General features: G+C 45.7%; 1 protein-coding gene and 1 pseudogene across 2 annotated transcripts in view; one reads left to right on the top strand and one right to left on the bottom strand.

Moving 5' to 3' along the window:
* Positions 1-2,046: 2,046 nt before the first annotated feature.
* On the bottom strand, positions 2,047-2,159 carry LOC144302106 (U4 spliceosomal RNA; annotated as a pseudogene).
* A 14,539-nt stretch (positions 2,160-16,698) lies between these two features.
* BRWD1 (bromodomain and WD repeat domain containing 1) overlaps positions 16,699-27,303 on the top strand; it is a 120,243-nt gene continuing 109,638 nt past the window's right edge. For both annotated transcript variants that reach the window (XM_077879221.1, XM_077879220.1), the window contains exons 1-4: positions 16,699-16,791; positions 16,924-16,982; positions 17,143-17,172; positions 17,324-17,383. In XM_077879221.1, coding sequence (XP_077735347.1) covers positions 16,743-16,791; positions 16,924-16,982; positions 17,143-17,172; positions 17,324-17,383 — 198 coding nt within the window. In that variant the 5' untranslated portion in view covers positions 16,699-16,742. The remainder of the gene's footprint in view (positions 16,792-16,923; positions 16,983-17,142; positions 17,173-17,323; positions 17,384-27,303) is intronic.

Below are 27,303 nucleotides of genomic sequence, written 5' to 3'. Positions count from 1 at the left end.
CCCTGGCCAATACTTTGATTGGAGCCTTGAAAGAGAGAATGACTCTGAGACAGGATCTAGCTAAGCCAGAGCTGGGTTTCTGATGTACAGACACTGGTGTCTCACTGGTGAGATAATAAATATGCATTGTTTTAAGCCACTAAGTTTTGGATAATTTGTTATGTAGCAATAAATAATAAAAAGCTTGATGTATCAGCTTCTTTTTATGGATAATACTTTTTGTTTTGTATTTATGAAATATTTGCCTAACTGTAGAATATAAAGATTTCCTCTCAGAAGATTTATAGGTTTAGGTTTCTATACAGGTCTTATTTCCATTCTGTGTTAGTTTTTATTTATGATACAAGGTATTTTAATATAGTGATATCCAACTGCTGAAGCACTGTTTTTTTTTTTTTTTTGTTTTTTTAATAAGAAGGTTTTTTTTTTTTTAATTTTTATGATAGTCACAGAGAGAGAGAGAGAGGCAGAGACATAGGCAGAGGGAGAAGCAGGCTCCATACACCGGGAGCCCGATGTGGGATTCGATCCTGGGTCTCCAGGATCACGCCCTGGGCCAAAGGCAGGCGCCAAACCGCTATGCCACCTAGGGATCCCTGAAGCACTGGTTTTGAAGACTATCCTTGCTCCATTGAATTTCTTTTGCATCTTTGTCAAAAGCCATTTGGCTATATTTGTAATGCATGTTTCTAGACTCTACTGTTTCATTGATCTCTGTGTCTATTCTTTCACCAGTACCAGACTCTCTCAATTACTACAATTTATTTCGAGTTTTGAAATCAGGTGATATAAATCCTCCATCTTCCTTTTTTTCCTTCTTTTTTAAGATTTTATTTTGAAGTAATTTTTACATCCAACGTGGGGCTGGAATTTACAACCTTGAGATTGAGAGTCTAATGCTCCACCACCTGAGCCAGCCAGGAGCCCCCAACTTATTTCTTTTTTCAAAATTGTTTTGGTTATTTTAGTTCCCTTGCTTTTACATATACATTTTAGAATCAATTTGTCAGTATCTACAAAAAAGCCCACTGGATTATTGTAAAATATGCGTAACATAAATTTTACTATTTAAGCCATTTTCAAGTGTACAGCTCAGTGGTGTTAAATGCTTTCCTAATGTTGTACAACCACCAACAGAGTCCATCTCCATAATTTTTTAATTAAAAAATCCCAAAACTTTATACCTATTAAACAGTAACTTCCCATCCCCCTTACTCCCAGCCCCTGACAACCATCATTCTACTTTCTGTCTCTGTGATTTTGACTACTCTAAGTGCCTTACATAATTGAAGTCATGCAGTTTGTCCTTCTGCACCTGGCTTATTTCACTTAGCACAATGTCTGCAAGATTCATCCCTATTGTAGCATGTGTCAGAAATTTCCTTTCATTTTAAGGCTGAATAGTATTCCACATTTGGTTTATCCCTTCATCTGCTCATGGACACTGAGGTTGCTTTCATTTTTTCACTATTGTAAATAGTGCTGCTAGGAACATCAGTGCACAAATATCTTTTCAAATCCCTGCTTTCAATTATTTGGGGTATATACCTAGTAGTGGAGTTGCTGGATCATATGGCAATGCTATGTTTAATTTTTTGAGGACCCTACATACTGTTTTCCACAGCTGCACCAATTTACATTCCCACCAACAATCGCAAGGGTTCTAATTTCTCCCCATCCTCATAAATACTTGATATTTATGATTTTTTTAATAGTAGACATCCTAATGGATACGGGGTAGTTATTTTACATAGTTTTTTTAAAGTAGGCTCTGCACCCAACATGGGGCTTGAACTCATGACCCTGAGATCAAGGGTCTCATGCTCTACAGACTGAGCCAGCCAGATGCCCCAATTTCATTGTTTTGGTTTGTGTTTCCCCAATGATCACTGATGTCGAGTGATCTTTTCATGTGTTCATTGACCATTTGTGTATCTTCTTTGGGAAAATGTCTAAGTCCTTTGCCCATTTTTGAATGGGGTTGTTTGTTGTTTATTGTTGAGTTCTAGGAATTCTCTCTACTGTATTTTGGATATTAATCCTTTATCAGATATATGATTTTCAAAACTTTCTCCCATTCTCCCACCGGGATTTTCAATTAGCAATAATCGCGCCTCGGATAAACCTCATTGGCTACGATACTGCCACTGCGCAAAGCTCCCACTGGGATTTTGATTAAGCAAAATGTGGGCCAGGCTGGGAGAAGATTGTTGTCTCAGTCCATTTAGGTGGCTATAACAAAAATATCATAGACTGGGTGGCTTATGCACACACACACACACATACACACACATATATATACACACACAAATATATCTATATATCTATATATATTATATATATATGGCATCTGGGTGGTTTTGTCAGTTAAGTGTCTGCATGATCCCAGGGTCCTGGAATGGAGCCCGAGACCCTCATCAGGCTCCCTGCTCAGCAGGAAGCCTGCTTCTCCCTCTGCCTGCTGCTCCCCCTGCTTGTACTCTCGTGCTCTCTCAAATAGATAAATAAAAATACATGTATATATATGCTATACTGCGGCTCCTGCCTGGCTCAGTTGGTAGAGCATGTGACTCTTGATCTCAGGGTTGTGAGTTTGAACCCCATGTTGAGTGTAAAGATTACTTAAAAATAAAATCTTTAAATATATATAAATATATAAATATATATATGTATGTATGTATGTATTTAGGCTATACAAGACAATTTAAGGCAATTGGAGAAATTTGAATATACCCTGCTTGGTAGATAGCCTTGAAAGGTTGTTTGTTTTCCTGGGTGTGGTCATGGTATTGTGATTATGTAGGACAATGTCCTTATCCTTTATCAGTACATATTGGATTATTTGTGGTGTTAAATCATAATGTGTGTGATTTAATCTCAAATGGTTCAGTAAAATAAATGCATAAAATATGCAAATGCAGCAAAAAAGCTAACAATTGATGAACTACATGAAGGATATATCAGATTTTTTTGTACTGTTCTTTCAACTTTTCTGTAGGCTTGAGAATGTTCAAAATAAAAAGTTGTGAGGGGAAAAAAAAATCAATACAGAAGAAGAGGAGGAGCATCTGGGTGGCTCAGTGGTTGAACGTCTGTCTGCCTTCGGCTCAGGGCGTGATCCCGGGGTCCTGGGATTGAGTCCTGCTTCAGGGCTTCCCGCAGGGAGTCTGCTTATCCCTCTGTCTGTGTCTCTGCCTCTCTCTCTGCATCTCTCATGAATAAATAAATAAATAATCTTTTTTTAAAAAAGAAAAAAAGAGAAGAGAAACATTACTTGGTTAATAAAACACAGTTATTCTTGTGCTTTGGCACTGCTATATTTGGCACTGCATTTATATGGAATCTTGAAATAAATATTTTTAAAATGTGGATAATTTTGCTGAGGCATCTAAATTTAGATTACAGGGTAGCCACGGAGAAATATTTGCCCCTTGAATCAGACGTTGAAAAGGTAGAGTTTTGTTTGGCAGGGCGTGCCTTACCTACTACTGGCCAGAAGAAAATGTTTTTCCTACGCTAATCATATTTGAATCTCACAGTACAACTATCCAAGATACCCTCCTTGCTTACAGAACAGGAGTTAGGACGAAGTTGTCACTTTCTGGGAATGTTGGAAGAGGCAGAGGCCATATAGACAGTGAGAGGCTAGCTTGGTCCTGGGGACACGGAAAGGATCTAACTTGTATATACTTAGTTGTATGTGGAGAAGCAGAATGTGGAATGGGGAGTATGAACGGAGTCAAAAGAAAGGGCTTCGAAGAGACACAAAACGTTTTATGGCTGAGAGGGGTTCAAAAATAACATGTCCACTTATCGTTGAGGATTCTGAAGACAGAAAAGCTCAAAGAAGAAAACAAATGACCCTAGGGGTGCCTTGGGTGACTCAGTCGGTTGAATGCTGGACTCTTGATTTCAGCTCAGATCATGATCTCAGGGTTGTGAGTTCCAGCCCTGTGTTGGGCTCTGTGCTGGGTGTGGAGACTATTAAAAACAAAAAACAAAAAACAGGGGCACCTGGGTGGCTCAATGGGTTAAGCATCTGCCTTTGGCCCAGGTTGTGATCCCAGAGTCCTGGGATGGAGCCCTGCATCAGAGTCCCTGCTCAGAGGGGAGCCTGCCCCTCCCTCTGCTCTGCCATTCCCCGTTCATTCTCTCTCTCTCTCTCTGTCAAATAAATAAATAAAATCTTGAATAAAAGAAAAAAAAAGAAAAATGAAATATCCTGCCACACGGGTTAGCATGTGGGTCTTTATATGCCTCCCAGCTGTTTTTTGTGCATGAATAACAGTGATGATGATGTCGAACAAGCGTGTCTGGTGCACTTGCTGTGTGCCAGGTACTGTTTTAAGCAGTAACCCACGTTTTCTTGGTTGCTGCTCATGGAGACTGGGAGAACCCAAGAACGATCGCTCTCCTCTCTTACCTACAACCAGTCACGGGTTCACCTGACTTGCCCAAACGACTCCCATGAGGTGGGGTCACAGTCAAGTCCCTGTCCTCTGACCACACAGACATTTGTGTAGAAAATCCTCTGAATGTTTTATAAAAGGGAAACATCCATTGAATATTGTTTTATAAGATTTAAAAAAAAAGTCAACGTAAGGGAAGATTAAATTTAAGTACAGTCAGTGTATTTATGCTGTAGGGCTTTTTGTTCTACAGAAATGGCTACAAAATTTATGACGTTATCACCTCAAGTTTGCATGTAACAATCCTTTTATCATTTCAAAGAGCTAATTATCTTTATGAGTAACCCAATTAAACCAAAAGCACATTCTCTGAACATCTCAGTTCGTAATGGGATCAATGAACAAATTCAACAAAAAAAATTTAAGGTCTTATATTCTAGGCATGCTGCCTAGGACATGTATTATTTCCCTTAATTCTTATGCAAATCCATGTGTAATTATTATCATTTTAATTTTTTAGATGAAGTGAACTGATTTTCCTCAAGGTACCCCAGCTAATAAGGGTACAGTCATGTGGTAGCTTTGTAATGTGCCAACTTGCTGAGCTGAATTGCATTTTCTAGAATTCTCCTCCTGTGCGTATCAGTTAGACCGGGCTACAAAAGACATTTTGTACCAGGTTGCTTTCTTCTTATAAGAACCTTTGTGATTCCATTGGGCCTACGTGAATGGTCAGGAAAGACTCCTCATCTTGAGATCTTTAACTAGAGCACATCTGCAACATCCCTTTCGTCAGGTAACATGATAGATTCACTAATTCTGAGGGCTAGGATGTGGCGAGATATTATTCTGACTAACACATACCACAAGCACCATGAAGTTTTTTTCTTTTGTCTCTTTCTTCTTAATATAAGCTTTTAAAAAAAGATTTTATTTATTTATTCATGAGACAGAGAGAGAGACAGAGACAGAGACAGAGACACAGGCAGAGGGAGAAGCAGGCTCCCTGCAGGGAGCCCGACGTGGGACTCGATCCCAGGTCTCTAGGATCACACCCCGGGCTGAAGGCGGCGCTAAACCGCTGAGCCATCCAGGCATCCCCTTAATATAAGCTTTTTATTGAAGTATATGCCATAAGCATATGGCTCAATGAATTTTTCACCAAGTGAATACATCTCAGATTAAGAAAGAGAACATACCCGAATTCCAGAAGCATCCCCCAGTCACTATCCCCGCCCTAAGGGTAACTAACCACTATCCTAACTTTTTTTTTTTTTTAAGATTTTATTTGCTTATCTGAGAGAGAGAGAAAGCATAAGCAGGAGGGGTGGGGGAAGAGGGAGAGGGAGAAGCAGACTCCCTGCTGAGCAGGGAGACTTATGTGGGGCTGGATCCCAGGACCCTGGGATCATGACCTGAGCTGAAGGCAGACTCTTAACCAACTGAGCCACCCAGGTGCCCCTAACCACTACCCTAACTTCTAATGCCACAGGCTGTTTGCCTGGTTTTGAACTGCATGTCAATGAAACAATACAGTACGCACCCTTTTGTGTCTGACTTCTTTGCTCAATCCTTATGTTTATGAGTCACTTATGTTGTACCTTCATTCCTATTCCCTATAGTTTACCATTATTATGAGTGAATTTCAATTCACTTAATCATTCTGCAGTTGATGGGCATTTGGTTGTTTCCAGTTTGAGGCTATCATGGGTAGTTCTGCTATGGTCGTACTTGCTCGTGTCTTTTGATGAACACATGTATTCATGTTTGTGGTGTTCAACTGAGAAGGGTGACGGCTTGCTCACTGGGCACATACACGTTCAGCTTTGGCAGGAAGTTTGGAAGCCACAGTCCTGCTCCACACAAATCCCTTCCACTTTCTCTCTCTTTTTTTAAGATTTTATTTTTAAGTAATCTCTATACCCAGCATGGGGCTCGAACTCACAACCCCAAGGTCCAGAGTCGTGTACTCTACTGAGTGAGCCAGCCAGGTGCCCCATGGATGCCTCCCATTCTTAAGCCATTCCTGAGCCTGGCCCTCATTCCCAGCCTCTCTGTTACTCTGTACCACCCCCTACCCCCCCTTTTGTATGTGTGTATTGTATGTAGCAATACACACATACCCCAGGAGCAGGTGACTAGGTGAAGTCCGGTACTGGGATGAGGCTGAGGATCAGAAGAATACGTCTGCCTCATACATGCCTTGGTTGAATTTTAAGACGATGTACTTGTAATGACCCTTGGGTCAAAATGAAGTGTTAAATAAAGGCCTGTACCAAAACATCTGCATCACAGGAGGTATTCAGAAAATTACTGTGGTGCTTTGTATTTGGTGGCAGGACAATAAAGCCTCTAGAAATGTCAGGTGGAAGAGAGGACCAGGAAAGTTAAAAAAAAAAAAAAAAAAAAAAAAACCCAGGAGACTGGCAAACAAAACAAAACAAAACAACGCTTCTTCCATCCAGTGAAGATTTTGCTTCACTGGTGGTAGGTTGTATATTCTGCAACCACAGGTTCTTGTGGGAGTGAAGAAAGCTCTGGAAAGCCATGCTTGACTGGGCTCAAACAGGCAGGTTATGTGTCTCCTGCTTTATGCACCTGTCAGTTTATTTCTGGGTTCTTTGTTGTTGGGTAAACTTTTTACCTACAGGTCAAACCATCTCCATCTTTTTTTTTTTTTTTTTTTTTGTTTGTTTATGATAGTCACAGAGAGAGAGAGAGAGAGAGAGAGAGAGGCAGAGAGAGAAGCAGGCTCCATGCACCGGGAGCCCGACGTGGGATTCGATGCCGGGTCTCCAGGATCGTGCCCTGGGCCAAAGGCAGGCGCCAAACCACTGCGCCACCCAGGGATCCCAAACCATTTCCATCTTAATGAGACTACCATGCAGTTACAGTACTTAGGGAGTTACAAGATTTTGAGAGAATTCTAAGTAGTGGGCTGGTCATTAGTCTTTTTTTTTCTTTTCTTTAAATAAAGATAAAAGAGAAAGCTATAAAATGTTATATCCCAGCAAGTCCAAAGTTACTGATTAGAAAGCATTAGCCATTTGGGACCAAGATCTGGTTCAAGGGAAACTACATATTTTATTTATCTTGTCATCATGAAATCGAATTCCTGGATTATTTACTGCAAAGTGCAAGATGTTCTCCTGTCATATTCTGCTCTCTGCAAAGCCTTTATAATTAAATTCTGTGGAGTGTGTGACCTTTGCGAAGTTAGATTTTGGCATAGCTTGTTTTATGGGCTTTGCTGCAGGAAATTGTATCTTTAGCCGCTGTTGTCATGGAAAATGAAGCTACTCACAAAAGCTGTAACGAACATATATCCACTTTGGGATCATTCTTGCACTATCTGTGATTGCGTTGATTTTGTGTGATGTCCTCTGTGTAAGTCGTATGAATACGTGGCCTGGTCAGGGTGCTGGTTCCTGCTGTCTTAAAGGCCAGTAGGGAACTAACCCATGTCTAACTCACTCAAAGCCCAGTACTTCCAGAGTCCAGGCTGGGTCCTATAAGAAGGAAGGTTCATCGCGTCTTCTGCTCTCTTGTAGCTGGAAAGATCTGCTGGGAGCAGGAGCCAGGGCTCTGGGAGTCCCAGGCTTGGCAGGGATGGGTCTCTCCAAGGTTCGAGTACACATTCTTGCTGTTGCAACTCCTTTCCCCAGCTTTGCGTAGGCACTTCTGGGTGGCTTTGTGTTAGTCTTCCAAGACTGGCGGCCTATACTAATACTATCTAGCCTAGACCATCAGGGGATGAGGTCAGGGTCAATCAAGTATCGCTTGCACCCAATGTCCTCCTTCCCTGGAGACCTCGAGGGAGGAAGTGGCTGGCTCAAGGCAAGATCTGGGATTCTGGGTTCTTAACTCAAACATCATCTGAACTTCATCTCATTACCGATATCCATATCTTAAACCTTTGGTGGCTTTTTTATATTTTTTTAAACATTTTTTTAAATTTTTTAATTTATTTATGATAGTCACAGAGAGAGAGAGAGAGGCAGAGACATAGGCAGAGGGAGAAGCAGGCTCCATGCACCGGGAGCCTGATGTGGGATTTGATCCCGGGTCTCCAGGATCGCGCCCTGGGCCAAAGGCAGGCGCCAAACCGCTGCACCACCCAGGGATCCCGGTGGCTTTTATTTTTTAAATTGATTGTGTTAAATTGTGCGCTGGTGTACTTTTCTTTTTTTTCCCTGCTCTAGGTCAGACTTGCCCATAAATAAAAAAAGAGGGACCAGGAAGCTCTGTCAGCTTGCAAACAGGGGAGTTACTTCTGCAAAGAGGTGTCAAATGTCATGTCAGAAAATGGGAAGGCCTTGAGGTGGCACTTAGCTATTGCGTAACCGTAACCGGTCACAGGGGAATATTCCCCAGTGAGAGGACCCAGTGACCTTGGAGCCCTACCTTTTTCCCCAGCCCCACCCTCTTGGACTTTCCTTCCATCCTTTGTTCTGTCTTGTAGACTTCCTCTTGGGCCTGCTGGGTTTCCCCCCTAATCCCAGCAGCTCCCAAGACTCACCTCCCCATCAGGCAAGGCCAGTTTTCTTTGCCTCCTCCTCTTTGTGATCAAGGCTGTTTGCTGGAGGGGGAGGTGAGAGAGCCAGGGAAGTAAGCTCTCCCCTGCGGGGGGCTTGGGCGGGCCACCCAGGGCCTGGGGTCACTGTGTGGCCAGGGTGGAGGCAGAGGCCGCTCCAGGTCCATGGGAAAGGCTCAACAGGATGTCCCACCCCCATAGCGGTCTGGCAGTCTCCCTAAAGCAGCCTCCTTTCCTGCTCCAGAACGCGCTCTTTCCACCCGCCCTTCCTCTCTCCAGGCTCTGATTACTTAGCTCTGCCTTTGAGAGGATGCAGGAGGCCCTTCTTCCGTGGGGCCACTGTGGGGAGTGGGAGGAGGTTGTGGAGAGGAAGAAAGCATTCCTGGTCTTGCAAGCTCTTGTTTCGGCTGGCCCCATCTCCAGGTATGTCATGAGCCAGCAGGTTGTTGTGGGCTCTCCTCGGACTAAACCACCACGCCATCAAAAAAATGTATAAGTGAAGATTGAGAGCATAACCGTCTCGTATTTGAGGGACTGTTTAGTTGATCAATTAAAAAAAAAATCCTACAAATGTTTAGCATTCACCTACCATACATTAGGCTTCGTTGTAGCTCAGAGAGCAAAACAGACAACAAATCTCTGCCTGCCTTCATAAAGTGGGAGGAGACAGGCAATAAACACACATGACGAGCACATTTTACAGCTGGTTAGAAGGTCAAAAGCGCTGCGGAGAAAAAGGAAGCAGGCAGGACAGAAGGGAAGTGAGTGCACAGGGTGAGGGTAAGTTGTAACGTATTTAGGGTAGTCAGGGAAGGTCTCACTGAAAATGTAACATTTGAGCCAAGACTTGTCCGAGGTGAGGAACTGAGCTGTGTAGTGTTCTGGGGGAAGAATGTTCCTGGCAGAAAGAACAGCAAGTACAAAGGCCCTGAGGCAGTGTGACGTGCCTGGAATGTCTGAGGACGGACCTTCAGGGCGGCCAACGTGGCTGGAGCCGAGTGAGAAGAGGGAACAGTAGTGGGACGAGGAGTCACAGAAGCACCAGACAGGCCAGATCATGGAGGCCTTGTAGGATTCCGGCTTCTCCCCTGGGTCAGATGGGGGCCATCAGAAGGTTTTGAGAAAGGAGGACAGATCTGCTTTAAGTTTTAACAGGACCCCGCGGGCTGCCTGTTGAAAATCGGCTTTTCTGGGACAGACAGAGAAGCAGAAAGACACTTGGGAGGTTGTTGGGCTCATCTAGGTGAGAAGGGCTTTATATCCTAGCTAGATTTTGAAGGTGGTCTCATCAGGGCTCACTGGTGGGTTGCGTGTGTGATTAAGAGGTAATTCTAGGACTTTGGAAAAGACTATTAACAAGGACCATAGGGCAGCCCGGGTGGCTCAGCGGTTTAGCGCCTGCCTTCAGCCCAGGGCGTGATCCTGGAGATCCAGGATCGAGTCCCACGTCGGGCTCCCTGCAGGGAGCCTGCTTCTCCCTCTGCCTGTGTCTCTGCCTCTCTCTCTCTCTCTGTCTCTCATGAACAAATAAATAAATAAAAATTAAAAAAAATAAAAAATAAAATAACAAGGACCATAATGACTTGGGAAAGGTTTTGTGAAGCAAAGAGTTAGGGATCTAGGTCGATCCTCCCAAGCTGGAGGACCAAGGTGTACAGAGACAAGGAAGAAATAGGGGAGCAGAGGGAGAGAGAACTGGAGGGGATGCTTCAGACAGTTCCACTGCAGGCACCGTCACGGAGAGCGCAGGTACCTACCAGAGGTCTGGAAGGCAAGAGAACGCGTAATCCGTGGGGGGAAAGGGAGGAGAGTTAATGAAGCTGCTGTTTACAAGGGGGTGGGCACGCCGGGCTCCCTCCCACGGCTCCCATCTGACTCGGAAGAGATAGAGGTCCTAAAACCCAGAGGGGTTTCCTGTAAGGAGAGAGGGCTGTCCCAGACGAGCTGTGGCTTTGGTTAGAGAACCCACAGCCACCACCGACCTGCGGCTTGGCAGGAAAGGCACCGGGAAGATAGAGACCCACCCTTACCTCCCCTCCGCCCACTCCTCGGTCTCCCGTGGGGGCCTCCTACTGCCTGAGCCGGAGGACAGGAGAGCTCCACGCCTGGAGCAGTCACCTTTCCCGCAGATGCCCCCGGGGGTAAAAGGGTGGAAAGCAGAGCATCCCACACAGCTTTAAAAGGGAGCCTGGAGTTTGGGCTTAGGGGATAGGGAACGAGATGGGCTCGAATGGAGAATATGTTAAGCTGTATTTAAGGAAGTGTAAAAGTAGTGATAGGATTCGTTGGGTAGGGAGTCAAGGAGACCTTGGAGGAGACTCGTTGGTGGCTGAGGGAATGGAGGAAAAAAAATTTTTTTTTTACGTCATAGTATCATGTTGAGAGCTGGGCGTCATTCCAAGAGCTTTGTAGGCATTTTCTCGGAAATGTTCACAAACGACTCGGATCCTAGCTATCTTGTGGCATTAAATAATATATGCAAATGGGCTCGTGCAGGGGGCAGGAGATGGAAACACCACATGTTACCTACTGTTGTTAATCCCTATTTTAAAGATGATCAAACCTCAAACACGAACACTGAGCCAGGGTGTTTGCTCAGCTAGTAAGTGGCTTTCAAAGACGGACACGTTCTGATCCCAGCTCCCACGTGCCCAAGGTCCCTCTCGTCCAATCACACCGTGTTCTCTCCAACACCCTGAGAAACATTTCAAAAGAACTGGCAAGACTTGGACACAGACACGGGCCAATGCCTGCAACGTGGGAGCACGTAGGGATGGAAGCCAGGGACCAGGGAGAGGCAGATGCCAGGGAGGGGAGGGATGAATGTGGAAGCAATTTGCTGAAGGAGGCAGGGACAAGTAGCATTCTGGGGGACAGCTGGTTGGTTTGGATTTAAAGGGAAGAAGAGGTCCCGAGGGAAAGATGACCCTGGAGGAAGTGGAGGAGGAACCTCAGGAATCACATGCAAGGTCTACTCCTTGACTGAGGGCTTATCCACACCCAGATACCTTCTTTGTTTTAGCTAGTTTTTTTGTTTGTTTGTTCCCCCCCCCCCCCCAAGTCTTCTGGAGACCTCTCAAGATATTAACTCCTTCACTTCCAGGGGATTTAGCTCCCAGAAGCCCAGAAACCAGTGTTTACCCCATCTGCCTGTCTGAGAGAAGGCCTTCGATACAATTTTTGTCGAATGGAAGAAATGATGCAGGTTTTTGCGTGCACTTGACTTCACCTCCTTGTCCTGATTTAGTTTGGTGGTATCACTCTTCTGTAGGTCCGACACCCTCTACTTTATTATGCTGCTATGGTGTGTGTACTAACAGTGCCTGCTGGCTGAAAGGAAATTCGGTCAAGGTATATTTGCACCAACGCACTGAGACTAGGACTGGAATTATGTATACAGTTTTCTTTGCAGTGTCTAGGGCTCACACGTTTCACGGTTTCACTCTTTCAATCTTGCCCCTAAGTCTAGTTTGCTCCCCATTTTCCAGCTGTGCTTTTCACACTTAATGCTTTGGGGGGCTCCTAAGTGGTAACTGGGAAGGTCCACTGGATTATTATTTTTTTCCCCTTTTTTAAGAGTTTACATCCATAGGCAAGTTCTGGAAATTTTCTAAACCTGTTTCCTCCTGCTTAAAATGAGGACAAGAGAGTTCATCAGAGTTGCCTGTGATAAAGGAGATGGTGCACATAGTTGTGCATTTCCAATCTCCGCTCTGCCGCACCCTCTGTGTGGTGTTGTGTGAGTCCCCTCCTCTTCAGGCTCTGATTCCTCCTTTGTGAAATGTGGCAAGGGGAGAAAGAGTTCTGCCGAGCGTGGGTTGGGTCTAAGGTAGCTGGGTCCCAGGCGGGCTTGCAGCCTTGGCTATGGGTCCTCAGGCCCTTCTGTCTCCCTCAGCTGGGAAGTGAGTATATATATATTTTAAAGATTTTTATTTATTCATGAGAGACACACACACACACAGAGAGAGAGAGAGAGAGAGAGAGAGACAGGCAGAGGGAGAAGCAGGCTCCATGCAGGAAGCCTGATGTGGGACTCGATCCCAGGACTCGATCCCGGGACTCCAGGATCACACCCCGGGCTGAAGGCGGTGCTAAACCACTGAACCATCTGGGCTGCCCAGGAAGTGAGTATATTAATGGCATCTGACTAAGATCAGTGATGCTTATCCAGGAGGGGGGTTGCCTGCCAAGGACTAACAACACATCCTAGTTCTCTCATACTGGAAATAGGTGACAACATTACAGATGACGTCATCAGCCATTAAGATCTTCTGGCCTTTGCTTATCTAGCAACTTTTCTAGAATTTAGCTTTCCATATAGCTTTCCCGTGATGCGACTCCAGTTATTTCCATTTACCCAAGAGCAAATCTTAGTGTTTGCGTTTGGAATGGTTTGGGTTCAGCATGGGGTGAATGTATACATAATTCATGCTTTGCTTGGAGACTCTTGGCAGGTCCTCCACTGTGGACCTGCTGATGGAGAGTATATTTTCTTTTCCAGGTGGCAGAAGTGGGATCAAATCTGGGTCTCTGTCACTTGAGAGTTGAATGGGGAAGATATTCCACCTCTTGTCAGAATCTTTGTGTCTCTTTCAAATCCACAAGCAGTACTTGTCAGGGACATCAGAGGAGGTTGCAAAGGGATTAATTAGCAGGGCTTTTGCAAAGGAAAACTGTCCTCAACCCTGATGCCTCATGATGGTTACCAGGCTGCTCACAGGGGAATTATAGTCTTGGACGATGACCAGTACTTGAGAGATGAATTCTTATGTTTTGGGGGCTTTTACTTTTATGACGTTGTAACAAAGTAAAATATGCCGGGCACCTGACAGGTTCAGTCAGCGGATTGTAGGGCTCTTGATCCCGGGCTTCTGAGTCCTGGGGTTGTCTGCCCACATTGGGTGCAGAGATTGCTTAAAGAGAAAATCTTTCAAAAACAAAACCAAAACCAACCAACCAAAAAAAACCTCCAAAGTGAAGTATGCAACTCTTGGGTCTGTCTCTGAGAATGTTAGTCTTCCTTTCATGTCTTTTTTTTTTTTTTAAGACTTTATTTATTCGAGTGAGTGAGAGCATGAGTGGTGGGGAGGGGCAGAGGGAGAGGGAGAAGCACACTCTCTGCTGATGCAGGGCTTGATCCCAGGACCTTGAGATAACCAGCTGAGCTGAAGGCAGACACTGACTGAGCTGCCCTGATGCCTTTTTTTTTTTTTTTTTAAGAGTTATTTATGAGAGAGAGAGAGAGAGAGAGAGAGAGCGCGTGCCACAGGTAGAGGGAGAAGCAGGCTGCATGCAGGGAGCCCAACGTGGGATTCGATCCCAAGTCTCCAGGACCACACCCTGGGTTAAAGGCAGCGCTAAACCGCTGAGCCACCCAGGCTGCCCCACCCTTCTTCATGTCTTTATCACTTACTAACTCGAGTAATCTTGTAGCATAGATCATACTGTCCCACAGGAATACACGCACCGTAACTTCAAATAATCAAGTTGTGCCAAGTAGTTACTCATTTTAACAAAGGAGTTACAGCCTGAATGTCCTATCTTAGTTGGTGGCACAACCTTGACCCACTCAGCCCCACGCTTGACTTTTTTTGACTCTTCTCATCCCACTTCAACCTCATTGTGCTGACCTAACCTCCAACCATTTTTTTTTTATTTTTTTAAGGATTTTATTTATTCATGAGAGACACAGAGGCAGAGACATAGAGGGAGTAACAGGCTCCCTGCGGGGAACCCAATGTGTGCTCGATCCTAGGACCCCAGGATCATGCCCTGGGCCCAAGGCAGATGCTCAACCGCTGAGCCACCCAGGTGTCCCCCTCCAACTATTTCTGATCCTGTCTTTGCCTCTTTGTCCTTATGTCCACTGCCTTAATGCATCTTCATTTCTTTCCTATTTAAAGGGTCATCTAAATGGTTTTCCTGCCTCCTGGTCCTAGTACTCTCAAATCAATCCTAAAATTAAAACAAGACTCTTCTCTGGGCTTATAGAACCTCTCATTTTTTTTTTTTTTTCCTTCTCAATTTTAACTCCTGACTTCATGGGTCTCCTCCACACCTCCAAAGTCACCTTAAGCAGTCATACGAAACTTGAGCTCCTTAAACTTGCAGTGTTACTCATGTCTTGGCCCTGGTTGTTCAGATGCCCGGAATCTCGTTCCACACAGAAGCTGGGAAGGCTCCTAACTCTCTTAACTCCCCCTCCCACAGGCAGGTTGATGTCCTTTCTGCCCTAAATTTTGTCACGATCTGCTTACATCTGTTTCTCCCAAAAGACACTGAAGTCCTTGATGGCAAGGATGTGGCTTGTTCTTCGTGTGTGTGTGTGTGTGTGGTTTTTTTTTTTTTTTTTTTTTTTGGTCTCACTTGATAATGCGCTGAATTAACAGATGTAAGAATACATTACTGATGCACCTGTCTGAACACGTTTGGGTTGTTCATTGACAGACACACAGAAGAACCTTTGCTATCTGGTGTAGATAATCATAAAAACTGGCACGGGGCGCAGTGCTTATCACTATACGCTGGGCACGCATTAACCCACGGGGCTGTAAATGCTCACAACGCTACGAAAGCAGGCACACACACACAAAATTAAAAAAAAAAAAAAAAAAAAAAAAGGAAAAGAAAGCAGACACACACAGGCATCTACGGTTTACAGGTGAGGGGACGCTTGGGCTCAGGCCCAGCGCCACAGGACCCAGGGTCGGGCCCACCTGAGCCTGCCCCGAAGCACCACGTTTGAGCTCCACCTGCAGCGGGGGCGATCCCACGGAGCAGGAGCTGGAAGGACCCCGGGGGGGGGGGGCTTTGCTCTGCTCACTGCTGCTCTTTCAGGCTCAGGGTGGGATGCCCCTGCACGTGCAGGGGGTCAGCGGCCCAGCACAGCCGATCCGGAGGGGCCAGAAATCCTCGCCCGCCGCTCGGAGCGCTCCAGCACGGGGCGCCCCCTTCAGGGCTCCCCCAGGTTTGCAGCCTGTCCTCCCGGGAACGGGCTGCCCGCCCGCCCGCCCGCTGTCTGCAGGAGGTGCCCGCTCGCCCCCCACCCCCACCCCCGTTTCCCGATCCGGCTACGCCGTCGCCGCTTCCAGGCTGCGTTGCATCCTCCCGGTCCCCTCTGGCTGCTGCACGGCCGGGCTCCGGCGGGGGCTGCGGCGCGGTGTGCCTGCTCCGTCCTTCGGGGCGGCGGACGTCGGCCGTGCCCTCGCGGGCGCGGGGGCATCGGAGTGTCCGCGGGGGGCCGGCGAGCTGCTCCTCCGAGCGGGGGGCGACCCCGCCGCCCCGGCCGCGCGTCCCGGGCTGCCCCCGCCGGGCTCCGAACGAGGGGTGCGCGCGCGTGTGTTGGGGCGTCCCGGCCGCCCCCGCCCCCGCGCCCCGGGCCGCCCCCGCCCCCGCGCCCGCCGCCGCCGCCGCCGCCGCACAATGGCCGGAGCCGCCTCACCGCGCGCAGGGATCCCGGCCACGCGCGCTCCCCGCCCCCCCCGCCGCCGGCCCGGGCCTCGCCCCGCGCCCCGCGCCCCCCCGCCCCGCCGCGGCGCCCCTGACCCGGGCTCGGGGGACGCGCGGCCCCGCCGTGGGGGCGCCGGGGGCGCCGGGCGGCCGCCGCGCGGGGACTACTTTCGGGGCCGCGGAGGGACTACTTGGCGGAGGCGTCGGCGTGGCGGCGCGCACGGCATGGCGGCGGCGGCGGCGCGCCAGAGGTAGAGGGACGCCGGCCCGCTCAGGCCCCGGCGCGGCCTACACGCTCCGCTCGCCGCGCCCGCCCGCGCCCCCGCGCCCCCGCGCCCCCGCGCCCCGCCATGGCGGAGCCCCCGCCCGCCCGACGCCCGGTGCCCCTCATCGAGTCGGGTAAGCCGCGCCGCCCGCGCCCTCCCCGCGGCGCCCCCGGCCCGGCCCGGCCCGGCCCGGCCCGGCCCGGCCCCGCCGCGCGCCCTCCCCGCCGCCGCGCCCGCTCCTCACCCGACCCCCGTCTCCCCGCAGAGCTCTACTTCCTCATCGCCCGGTACCTCTCGGCCGGCCCGTGTCGCAGAGCCGCCCAGGTGAGTGCGGGCCGTGCGGGCCCCGGGGCGGCGTCCAGGGCCCGGCCCCGCCGCCGCCGCCGCCGCCGCCGCCGCCGGGGGTCGCGGGGTGCAGGGCGCCGCCGGGGGGGGGGACCCGGGCGCCCCCCGCCCCCCTAACTGCGCGTCTCGTCGGCTGCAGGTGCTGGTGCAGGAGCTGGAGCAGTACCAGGTCTGTGCTTGGCGGCGCCGCCGTGCCCGCCGTGCCCCCTCCTCCCCACCCTGCCGGGGCCGCTCGCCCGGCCCCCCCCGCGCCCCCCACCCCCGCGCCCCCCGCCCGGCCCCGCGCGGTGGTCACTCGTGTGCGTCCCGTGCCTTTGCAGTTGCTGCCGAAGAGGTTGGACTGGGAGGGCAACGAGCACAACAGGAGCTACGAGGAATTGGTGAGATGTTTGACATTTGGCGCCCCCGCCCCCCCGCCCCCTTATCGGGGCTCCCGCTCGCGGAGCGTAGTGACCGACCGGTGCTCGGGGCGGGGTACGGCGGGTGGGAAGGGTGGGGGGTTGCGTCTGGCGACAGCAGGACGTCCGTCCGCATTGGGGTTTGTTTTGTTTTGGGGCGGCCGGGTTTGTTTTGGGAGGAAACGGCCCGGGGTAGGGGCAGGGGCTGGGGCGCGGGGCGCGGGGCGGGGGGCGGGGGCGACCCTGCGCCGCGGTTTGCGGTGGGGCGGGTCCCCAGGTGCGGCTGCCTAGGGTGAGAGCGGGCAGCGCGCGTGCGCGCGGGCGCGCGGGCGGGGGGGGCGGCGCGCCAGCCACTCAGCGAGCCGCTCTCATCCTACTGTTGTCGTGCCCGACTTGTAACTCGACCTCTGATTGGTCCTCTCTGCCTCGCCCCGCCCAGCCCCTCTAACCACTTGTTCCCTAGGAATAGAATCGCTGGTGTCTGAAAGGTGGAGAAATACGTGAGCGTGTGTTGAGCGTGTTTTTTCTTTCTCCTGAGCAGCGAGCGTCCTAGAAACCTTGCTGCCGCGACCCTGTGCCGCTCCTCCAGGACTTTTGCCTCTCAAAGCTGCACAGCACTTGCGGAATGCCTTGCAAAACTTAGCGTGATGGATCACTGTGTTGACCTTGCTTGTCCGTAGGGTAACACAGGCCCCAACCATGCGGTGTGTCTCACGTTAGAGCCCCGTCGGCGTCGATGGCAGGTCTCTTTTCGTGGCACTTTGTCAGCTTTCTGAGTCGCTCTCCGTGCACAATTCGGTTTCATCCACTGCTTTGCCCTATGATGTCAAACATTGTTTTAGGGAACTGTTTTTTTTTTGCCAGTTTGTGTTCCAGGAGGAAGGATTTTGGTTTTGCCGGGGGCTGTATCAGCATCTCGTAGAGCAAGACCACCGAGGACGGAACGAAACAAAAACTCGGTGATCTTTTACCACAGTTCTAATACCTGTAACAGAATTTGGTAGAAGGATAGGATCACCGCTCTTGAATTAAACGAAAGGACGGAAAGGAAACAAAGGGGATTTGTTCATCTGTATGTGAACAGTTAGGTATTATTGACAGAACCGGGGAGGGTTAGAGGATGCTGTTTTAGTCAAATTTAGTGTTTACTGATGTAGAGTTTTTGGAAGCAGACACTTAAACTGAATAGTATTTCCGATAAAGTGAGTTCTAGAAATCCTGCATCGCGGCAGAGTTGAATTTATTTTGATATTTGAGTCTAGGGAACGTTTGAAGGACTACTTGCTTTACTGCTGCTGTCGGTGAGAGAAAATAGTGTTCTCGGGGAAGCAGAAGAGCATTATTGACAATGCAGTTGTGCTGTGGAAGAGAAAATTGTGCAAATTTTGAGATGCTATAATTACTGGAAAACTTTGAACGTTACGTTTTTGGCTTTTCCGTTAGAATTGCTAAAACCTTATTTAAAAATTGTTTACGATTACCCCAAATCTCTGTGATACATTCCTGTGATGTGGCTGTGAGCGAGGTCCTTGCTCATCACTTGGCTCATTGGGTCTGGTGGGTATCCTCTTTGTCCTTTGCCCTCTCCCACCTGCACTCTCTCCTAGCAGGGAGTGACAGAGGATGAGCTTCTTGTTTACAGAGTTACTCTTTTGTCAGAGTATGCTGGTAGCTTCTAGTTCTCCAAACCCGATCTGCTTTTCTGTTTATTAAGTATTTCAGATATACACAAATGACGATACTGTAATGAAGCCTGTTGCCAATTTGCTAGCTTTACTTTGGCTTCTATTTGAAGTTTTTTTTTTTTTTTTAAATAAATTACCAGTGGAAATCTTCAAACCTAGAAAGATAGAGTAGTCATGAACCATTTACTAGGTACTCCTTATCAGCCTCAGTGATTGGCAAAGAATGTTGCATTTGTTAGCTCTCTCCCCTAAGCTGTATTGTTTTAAAGCAAATTCCAGACATTCCTTTATTATTGGTTAATATGCTGAAGTATTTTAAAGTAAGTCCTAGATGCTACATTTCCTCTAAATTCTGCAAAGTGCATCTCGAAAAGATGGAGCTATTTCTTGGGCCACCACAGTGCCAGGGTCACACTTAAAATCCAAAGAATAATATTCTTTGATATATATGTAGATTTACTTTTGTATATGTAGTCCATTCTCAGATTTTCATCTTGTTCCTTGGATTTCTTTAAATCTTTTTTTTTTTTTAATTTTTATTTATTTATGATAGTCACACACAGAGAGAGAGAGAGGCAGAGACCTAGGCAGAGGGAGAAGCAGGCTCCATGCACCGGGAGCCCAATGTGGGATTCGATCCCAGGTCTCCCGGATCGCGCCCTGGGCCAAAGGCAGGTGCTAAACCACTGCGCCACCCAGGGATCCCCGTTCCTTGGATTTCTTTTTATATTTAGTTTGAATTAGGCTTTAGGCACCATCCATGTGTTGTACTGAATTTATTTTCCTTTTTCTTTTTTTTTTTTTTAATCTTCTATAGTTTTTTCTCCTGTACCATTGATTTCCTAAAGACGCTTGAGTTGGTCAGCCTGTAGGGTGTTTCACGTTTGGGTTTTATCTGATAGTTTCCTTATGCTGTTTTCTTGTGATGTTTAATTTACTCCTTTTTCTCAATAGTCCTCATTCTTTGGATCAGAGCCATCTGGGGAGCTTTATAAAATCTGGATGCCTAGGCCATAACCCACACCAGTTAAATCAGAATTTCGGTGTTAGGATTGGACATTGCTATTTTTTGAAATCTTTCAGGTGATTCCAGTCTCACTGCTCACAAAGTTAGAGTTTATCTTAGACTTGGGACCCTGTTGTCATTCCAGCGTGTACTTTGGAAGTAAGAGTATTTTTGATACTTCTTAAAAGAATTGGGACTACTTATCTCTTAAGACCTAACCGTGCATTAGTAGTTGGACCTGTGAATTTGTAAAATGTAATTGGGGTGTTCATGGGGAGTGAGGAAGGACCTCACTTTTAAAGGAAGGACATGTTTAAATAAGGTGAATGTGATTGAGTACACTTAGTAATTGAGTAACACGCAATTTTGTAGGCCACAGTCTTTCTGAACCAGTAAATCAGGAAATCCTTACACTGGAGTTTGTTGTTAGTGGATTTAGTGTCATTATGCTTTTTCTTTAAATAATGTTTATTAGGGGGATCTCTGGGTGGCTCAGCGGTTTAGCGCCTGCCTTTGGCCCAGGGTGCGATCCCGGAGTCCCAGGATTGAGTCCCACGTCAGGCTCCCGGCATGGAACCTGCTTCTCCCTCCTCCTGTGTGTGTGTGTCTCTCTCTCTCTCTCTTTCTCTTTCTATCATAAATAAATAAATAAATAAATCTTAAAAAAAATGTTTATTAGGCCTTTAAGGAAAAGGCTTAAAAGTTGTTTGTATTGAAATACAGTATGAGTTGTAAGTAGCCATTTTTCTTAAATCTTTAAGTTCAGTTATAAATCTTATAAATTCAGTAATATATCTAGAAACAAGTATATTTTATTTTTATTAGTGTTTAATTTGTAATGAAAATTTATTCTTTTAAAAAATTTTTAAAAAATTATTTATGAGACACACACACACACACACACAGAGGTAGAGACACCCGGCAGAGGGAGAAGCAGGCCTCATGTAGGGAACCTGATGCAGGACTGGATCCCTGGATCCCAGGATCACACCCTGGGCCAAAGGCAGGTGCCAAACTGCTGAGCCACCCAGGCGTCCTGAGAATTTAATCTTAAGGTATTTAACACCAAGTTAATTGTCTTAAATTTCCTTGAGCATTTCTACACCATAGTATTTTAGTATATGTGCTGTTGAAGTGAGCACCACACTATACTACAAATACGTGATTATTTCAGCTACCTCAATATTGCAAACTCTGTCAAATCTAAGTGTAATCTTTCTAAATTTAATACTTGCAAGTATATTTTAAATTTATTGTAATTATTTTTTACTCTTCTAAATATTAAAAGTAGTTTAGTCATTACAAAACCTGTTACTGTATCAGAATAACTGATTTGCACAAAGGTATCAATACATTTTTCTTTTCATCTCATTTGTCCGTCTCTTTCAGTTATGGATTAACTCTCCAAATCAAGGGGCTTGGGGCAGGGAGCTTCCTGCTGGATTAAGGAATCAGGTTATGGTAGAGTATACACCAAGACTTAGAATTTGGGTGTACTGTTAGACTCTACTTGAGGGCTGAGTTGAGCTTTTTTTATAGCAAGGCTACTTATGTACCTTTTTAAAACAAAAAACAACTTTGTACTGGATAATTGTATTGCGACTGACTCCACTGTTTTATTTACCTCGTGGGATCCTGACACAGCTAATCTCTTTCCTGTCTGGATTCTGGATTTCCTTTGTGGTTGACTATGGAGATGTATCATTCTATAGGCCTTTCATTGATAATTTGGGAACACTTAATGATTAAGGCAGTCTGATGACAAGTTACAGTCTAGCAATACAGTGGTAGAAAAATTAAAAACTTGGGTTTTTGTGCCAAGTATCTGGGCTATAATCCTGATTTGCGCTGCTTCTAGATGTTCTGATCTTTACCTGAGTTTCTTGATCTGTGTAACAAAGATAATAGTTGTATCAAAGGGTTGTTGTCAGCGCGGGGCGGCGGGGGGGGGGGGGATGGCTTACAGTACCTGGCACACAGTAATAATCAGCACTTAAAAGTAACAAAATGTTGGTAGGATGAAGAGTCCTAATTGCGTAGACTTTCCCTTCACTTAATTTGTATTTGTAGGGTTTAAATGAGAAAACAGAATGGTTTCTGTGAGCTTTTATGTCTGAGTATGATACCTGGTATTTACCCATTTACGGATGAACACAACATGGGATGGGGAACTAATGGTACCCTATAGCTGGGTGCTGAATAATGGTGGTGGTGGTCTATCTAGGAGTCACTCAGCCTTGACTGTGCTACTTTATTTAAGCTCTCCGTCCACCGTGGGGCTTGAACTGAGTATCCTGGATCAAGAGTATGCTTTATTTTTTATTTTTATTATTATTTTATTTATTTATTTATTTATTTATTTATTTATTTATTTATTTTTATTTATTTATACATATATATATATATATATATATATATATATATATATATATATATATGCTTTAATGACTGAACCTGTCAGGCACCCCAACCATGCTGCTTTGAAAAGAGGATAGTTACTAAGTACTTTGCTTTCCGAGGTTCACCTAATCATAACAGTCGTTTGGATCTATGGGACAGAAGTCACATAGCTTTTTTCCTTTCACATTGTTTAAATCCTTAATTGATTTTTGCTGTTCTGTTGGTGTCTGAGAAAGATTGTTCTAATCTCCATCTGTGATGATAGTTAGCTTTTTTTCCCCCAGTTCTTTTTTTTTAATGTTAGTAGGTACGTTCAAATTGATAATTGTTATCCTATTGAATTGACTTTTTTTTTAAATGAAGACTTTTTTTTTTTTAATTTTTATTTATTTATGATAGTCACACACACAGAGAGAGAGGCAGAGACATAGGCAGAGGGAGAAGCAGGCTCCATGCACCGGGAGCCCGACGTGGGATTCGATCCCTGGTCTCCAGGATCGCGCCCTGGGCCAAAGGCAGGCGCTAAACCGCTGCGCCACCCAGGGATCCCTAATGAAGACTTTTTTAGAGCAGCTTTCGGTTCACAGCAAAATTGAGCAGAGGATAGAGATTTCCTATCTCCCCCTGTCCCTTGTAAGTGCACAGCCTCCCTCATTATCTCATCCCCCAGAATGGTACGTTTGCTGTGGTTGATGAACCTATATTGACCCAACATAATCACCCAAGTCCATAGTTTACGTTAAGGTCCTCTTATATTTACAGTGGGTACTCTTGGTATTGTGTATTTTGTGGTTTTAGACAAATGACACACATCTACTAATACAGTATTGTACAGAATAAGTTTATTGCCCTAAAAATCCTTTGTGCTCTGCCTAATTATGCTTCCCACGCTCTTTCCTAATCACTGATATTTTTACAGTTTCCATTGTTTTTGCCTTTTCCAGAAGTTGACCTTTTTTAAAAAAATTAGGAAATGTTCTTTCTCTCATAATAGCGTTTTGCCTCAAAGTCTGACTTGGCCTTCGTACAGCCAGCCCTGTTTTCTCTCTCAGTGATGGCAGAGTGTGTCTTTTTCTGTCCTTCTACTTTTATTAAAGCAAACATTTTCCGTGTTCTCACTTTCTAAGTATGTCTCCTGTAAACAGCATATAGTTTTATTATTCAGTCTTCTATTTGGAGTCTTTAAACTATTTATAATTTAAGTAAATTAATTAAATTGTGTAAAGTCTACCAGAAATCTTTTATATATGTTCCCATCTCTATTTCTTCTCTGTTTTGGATATTATACTATTTGTTCTTTATTGCTTTTTAGCTATATATCCTTTTATTTTTATTTTAGAGGTTATCTTAGAGGTTAAAATATGTTGACCATGTAACTTTACCATTTCCTAAATAAATAAAAACTGTTGTCACCCTCCTGTTCCTTGGGCTATTATCATATTTTACTTTTACATATGTTAAAATTTTTCCTGACATTACTGCTATTTTTTTTTACTGCTATTGTTTTAAAGTTAATTCTCATTTGCTTACCCACCGTCTGCCTTGTCTGGTATCTTCAGCTCCTTCCTGTCTTCCCATGTGTCTTATCTGTGATTATTTTTCTTCAGTCTGCACAACTTTGTTAATTCTTTTAATGAAGGTTTGTTGGCAATGACTTCGGTTTTCCTTTTTCTTGCTTTTTTTGGTTTAAAAACATTTTTGTTTTGTCTTTATATTTAAACATTGTTTTAAAGGTGAAATTTGGTTGGTGCTTTTTCCTTTCAGCGCATTAATATTGAAAAATTGGCAGTTTTATTATTTCTCCTTTCAAAATAATGTTTTTTTCTGGCTGCTGCTTAAGATTTTCATTTTGTCTTTGATTTTCAGCAGTTTTAACTGTGATGTAGTGTAGTAGTTACCTATTGCTGCATGACAGGTTACCCCAAACTTAGTGGGTAGAAACAATGCAGCTTTATTATTATCTCAAAGTTACTGTAAATCAGAAGTCCAGGCACAGCTGAACTGAGTTGTTTCAGTCTCTAGGCCAAATCTGGGGGTTTCATCTGAAGACTAGACTATAGAAGAGTCTGCAAGCTCACCTAATTTTTATTTTTAAAGTTAGAGAGAGAAAGAGAGACAGCACAAGTGGGGGGAGGAGGGTAGAAAGAGAAGCAGACTTCTTTCTGAGCAGGGAGCTCGATGTGGGAGTTGATCCCAGGACCCTGAGATTATGACCTTAGCCGAAGGCAGACGCTTAACCTACTGAGCCAGCCAGGCGCCCTTGCCTGGTTTTTTGGCTGGATTCAGTTCTCAGGGTTGTTGGACTTAGGAGTCTCAGTTCCTAGTTGTCTGTGGGCTGCGCTTTGTCTGTTCCTTGCCGCTTGTCCAGTTCAACAAGGCAGCTTGCATCATCAAAAGGTGAAAGCTGACTAGGCAGTAATTGTCTGCTGGTAAGACAGAAGTCAGTCTTTTTTTTTTTTTTTTTAAAGATTTAAAAAATTATTCATGAGAGACAGAGAGAGAGAGGGAGAGAGGCAGAGACACAGGCAGAAGGAGAAGCAGGCTCCATGCAGGGAGCCTGACATGGGACTAGATCCCGTGTGTCCAGGGTCACGCCCCGGGCTGAACGTGGCACTAAACCCGCTGGGCCACCGGGGCTGCCCCGTATCTATTTTTTTTAGGTAGGCTTTAGCATGGAGCCCAACATGGGGCCTGAATTCCTAGAGAGGTCTATATTTTATAGCCAAGTTGTCAGCTTCCCAAATCTTGACAGAGCTTCCTCTGTTTTATAGCCCAGTTGCCTGCTTTTGGGTTGCTGAGGAGATCTCTTTGCTCTTTAGTTGAGCCCTGGGCTTTCTATTCTTGGCCTTCAGAGGGCCTCTGGAGTGCACTTGAAATGGACTGGGTCTTCCCCAGCTGCTTTGCATCCTCCCATCCAAGTACTAACCAGGCCCGACCCTGCTTAGCTTCCGAGATCAGGCGCGTTCAGGGTGGTATGGCCATAGACAGCTGCTCTGTATCCTGTTTTTGGCCCTGTGCAGTTGGTGAAGGTCTGTGGGAAGAATTGGGGTGGTGTAGACTCTCTGACTGGGCCCTCAGGATTTGCATCAGGCATCAGACATGCCAGCCCACGGGTAGACTATGAAGTTTAAAAGTTTGACAGATTTTTCCTTATTCTCATCGGTGGTCAGTTTTTCCTCCCTCTCTGCTAGGGATGAAAGCAACTGTGAATCTTTCTCTGGTCACAGAAGGGCTTACCAGTTTCTGGGGTGTAGTTGATGTAGACTTGTTTTCTCAGCTCTGTGATGGGATTAAAAATTATTTTTAAGCTAGACCAACCTGTTCTCATTGTTAAAGTGAAGGCAGTAGCTTAACAGGTTATCTCCTTTTAATAGTTGAAATAAATGACTGCTTTCAGCTTTACAAAATTACGTGGAACATGTAACTGTCTGCAGTCCTGTGTGGGTACACTTAATTGTCTTTCCTGGCATATAGTGTTCATTGTCTTTCCTGGCTCTCAGTGTTCATTGAAAGAATTTATGTGGCTTAATGCTTAGTATATTTTCTGTTGAGAACCAATCACCAGCAGGTTGGTTATTAAATGATTTTTTTTCTGTGCTCTTTGATTTTTTAAAATCTCTCTGGGACATGTGTTTTATATGTAGGTCAGAGTAATGTTCTACACTGGAATGGCTGTGAGATACATGGAAGTTGTACACCCTCTCCCCTTTTTTTAAGTTCCACCATTTCATTAGGAGGGTATGAATTGTATGTGCAGTATTCAGAATTTGGCAGGGACTTTGACTTTGCTTATTATTTGTAATGGGATAGATGAGTGAGATTTGGATGTGAGACCTTAGCTGCTTAGAAAAAGTTCTTTGTTGATTTTAATCAGTCTGCATATATATATATTTAGTTTTAAAAACTTCTAGGAGCCATTTTGGCTCTAAACCTCTTCAGATACTCCTTGATTATTTTGTTACTTGCCATGTTAATTAGGATGCACTATAGCCAGGTGCAAGGATCCAGTGATGCTGGAGAGTTGTGAACTAGATATCCAGGGTTCTTATTTTTAGCTTTGCCGTTTATTAGCTCTTTAGTTCTGGGCAGGTTATTTTTAATGCCTGTGCCTGTGTTTTCTCATCTGTAAAATGCAGATGAATAGTTTGGGGGATATAGTAAGTTAGTGTTCTTAGAAGTTCTTAGAACAGTATCCGGTAGTAAGTAAGCACTGTGTGTTAGGTATTATCATTAATGTAGTGAAGAGTTAAATTAGTCAAAACCTTACAATAGTTAGAAGTGTAACTTGTACATTGTAACGGTGCAGTATTACCGATTCTTTTTGCAAACATGGAGTCTGAAGTCTTAGAATCTTGTCCAAGGTCCTGTAACTAGTTAGGTAGGGCTAACTGGACTGCTAAGCCACATTGCCTGGATGGCAATGGATCAGGTGACTCCACTGCCCCCTTCCTCTAGTATCTGTTAAACTATCATTGATGTATTTCGGGCTGGATTCCACATTGAGAAACTTTTGCTGGAGAAAGACCTTGTGGTAAAACCTTAATTTAAAGCTTTAAATTTTGACTGTATTAGGGCAGCCCTGCTGGTGCAGTGGTTTAGCGCCGCCTGCAGCCCGGGGTATGATCCTGGGGACCCTGGATTGAGTCCCACGTTGGGCTCCCTGCGTGGAGCCTGCTTCTCCCTCTGCCTATGCCTCTGCCTCCCTCTCTCTCCATGTCTCTATGAATAAATAAATCTTAAAAAAAATTTTTTTGACTGTATTAAATTTGTCTACATATGTATGTAAATGTTTGAGGATGTTGGTAGTGGTC

The sequence above is a fragment of the Canis aureus genome, chromosome 30 (assembly GCF_053574225.1).
Source record: "Canis aureus isolate CA01 chromosome 30, VMU_Caureus_v.1.0, whole genome shotgun sequence".
NCBI lineage: Eukaryota > Metazoa > Chordata > Mammalia > Carnivora > Canidae > Canis > Canis aureus.
This window is presented reverse-complemented; position numbering and strand designations above follow the sequence as displayed.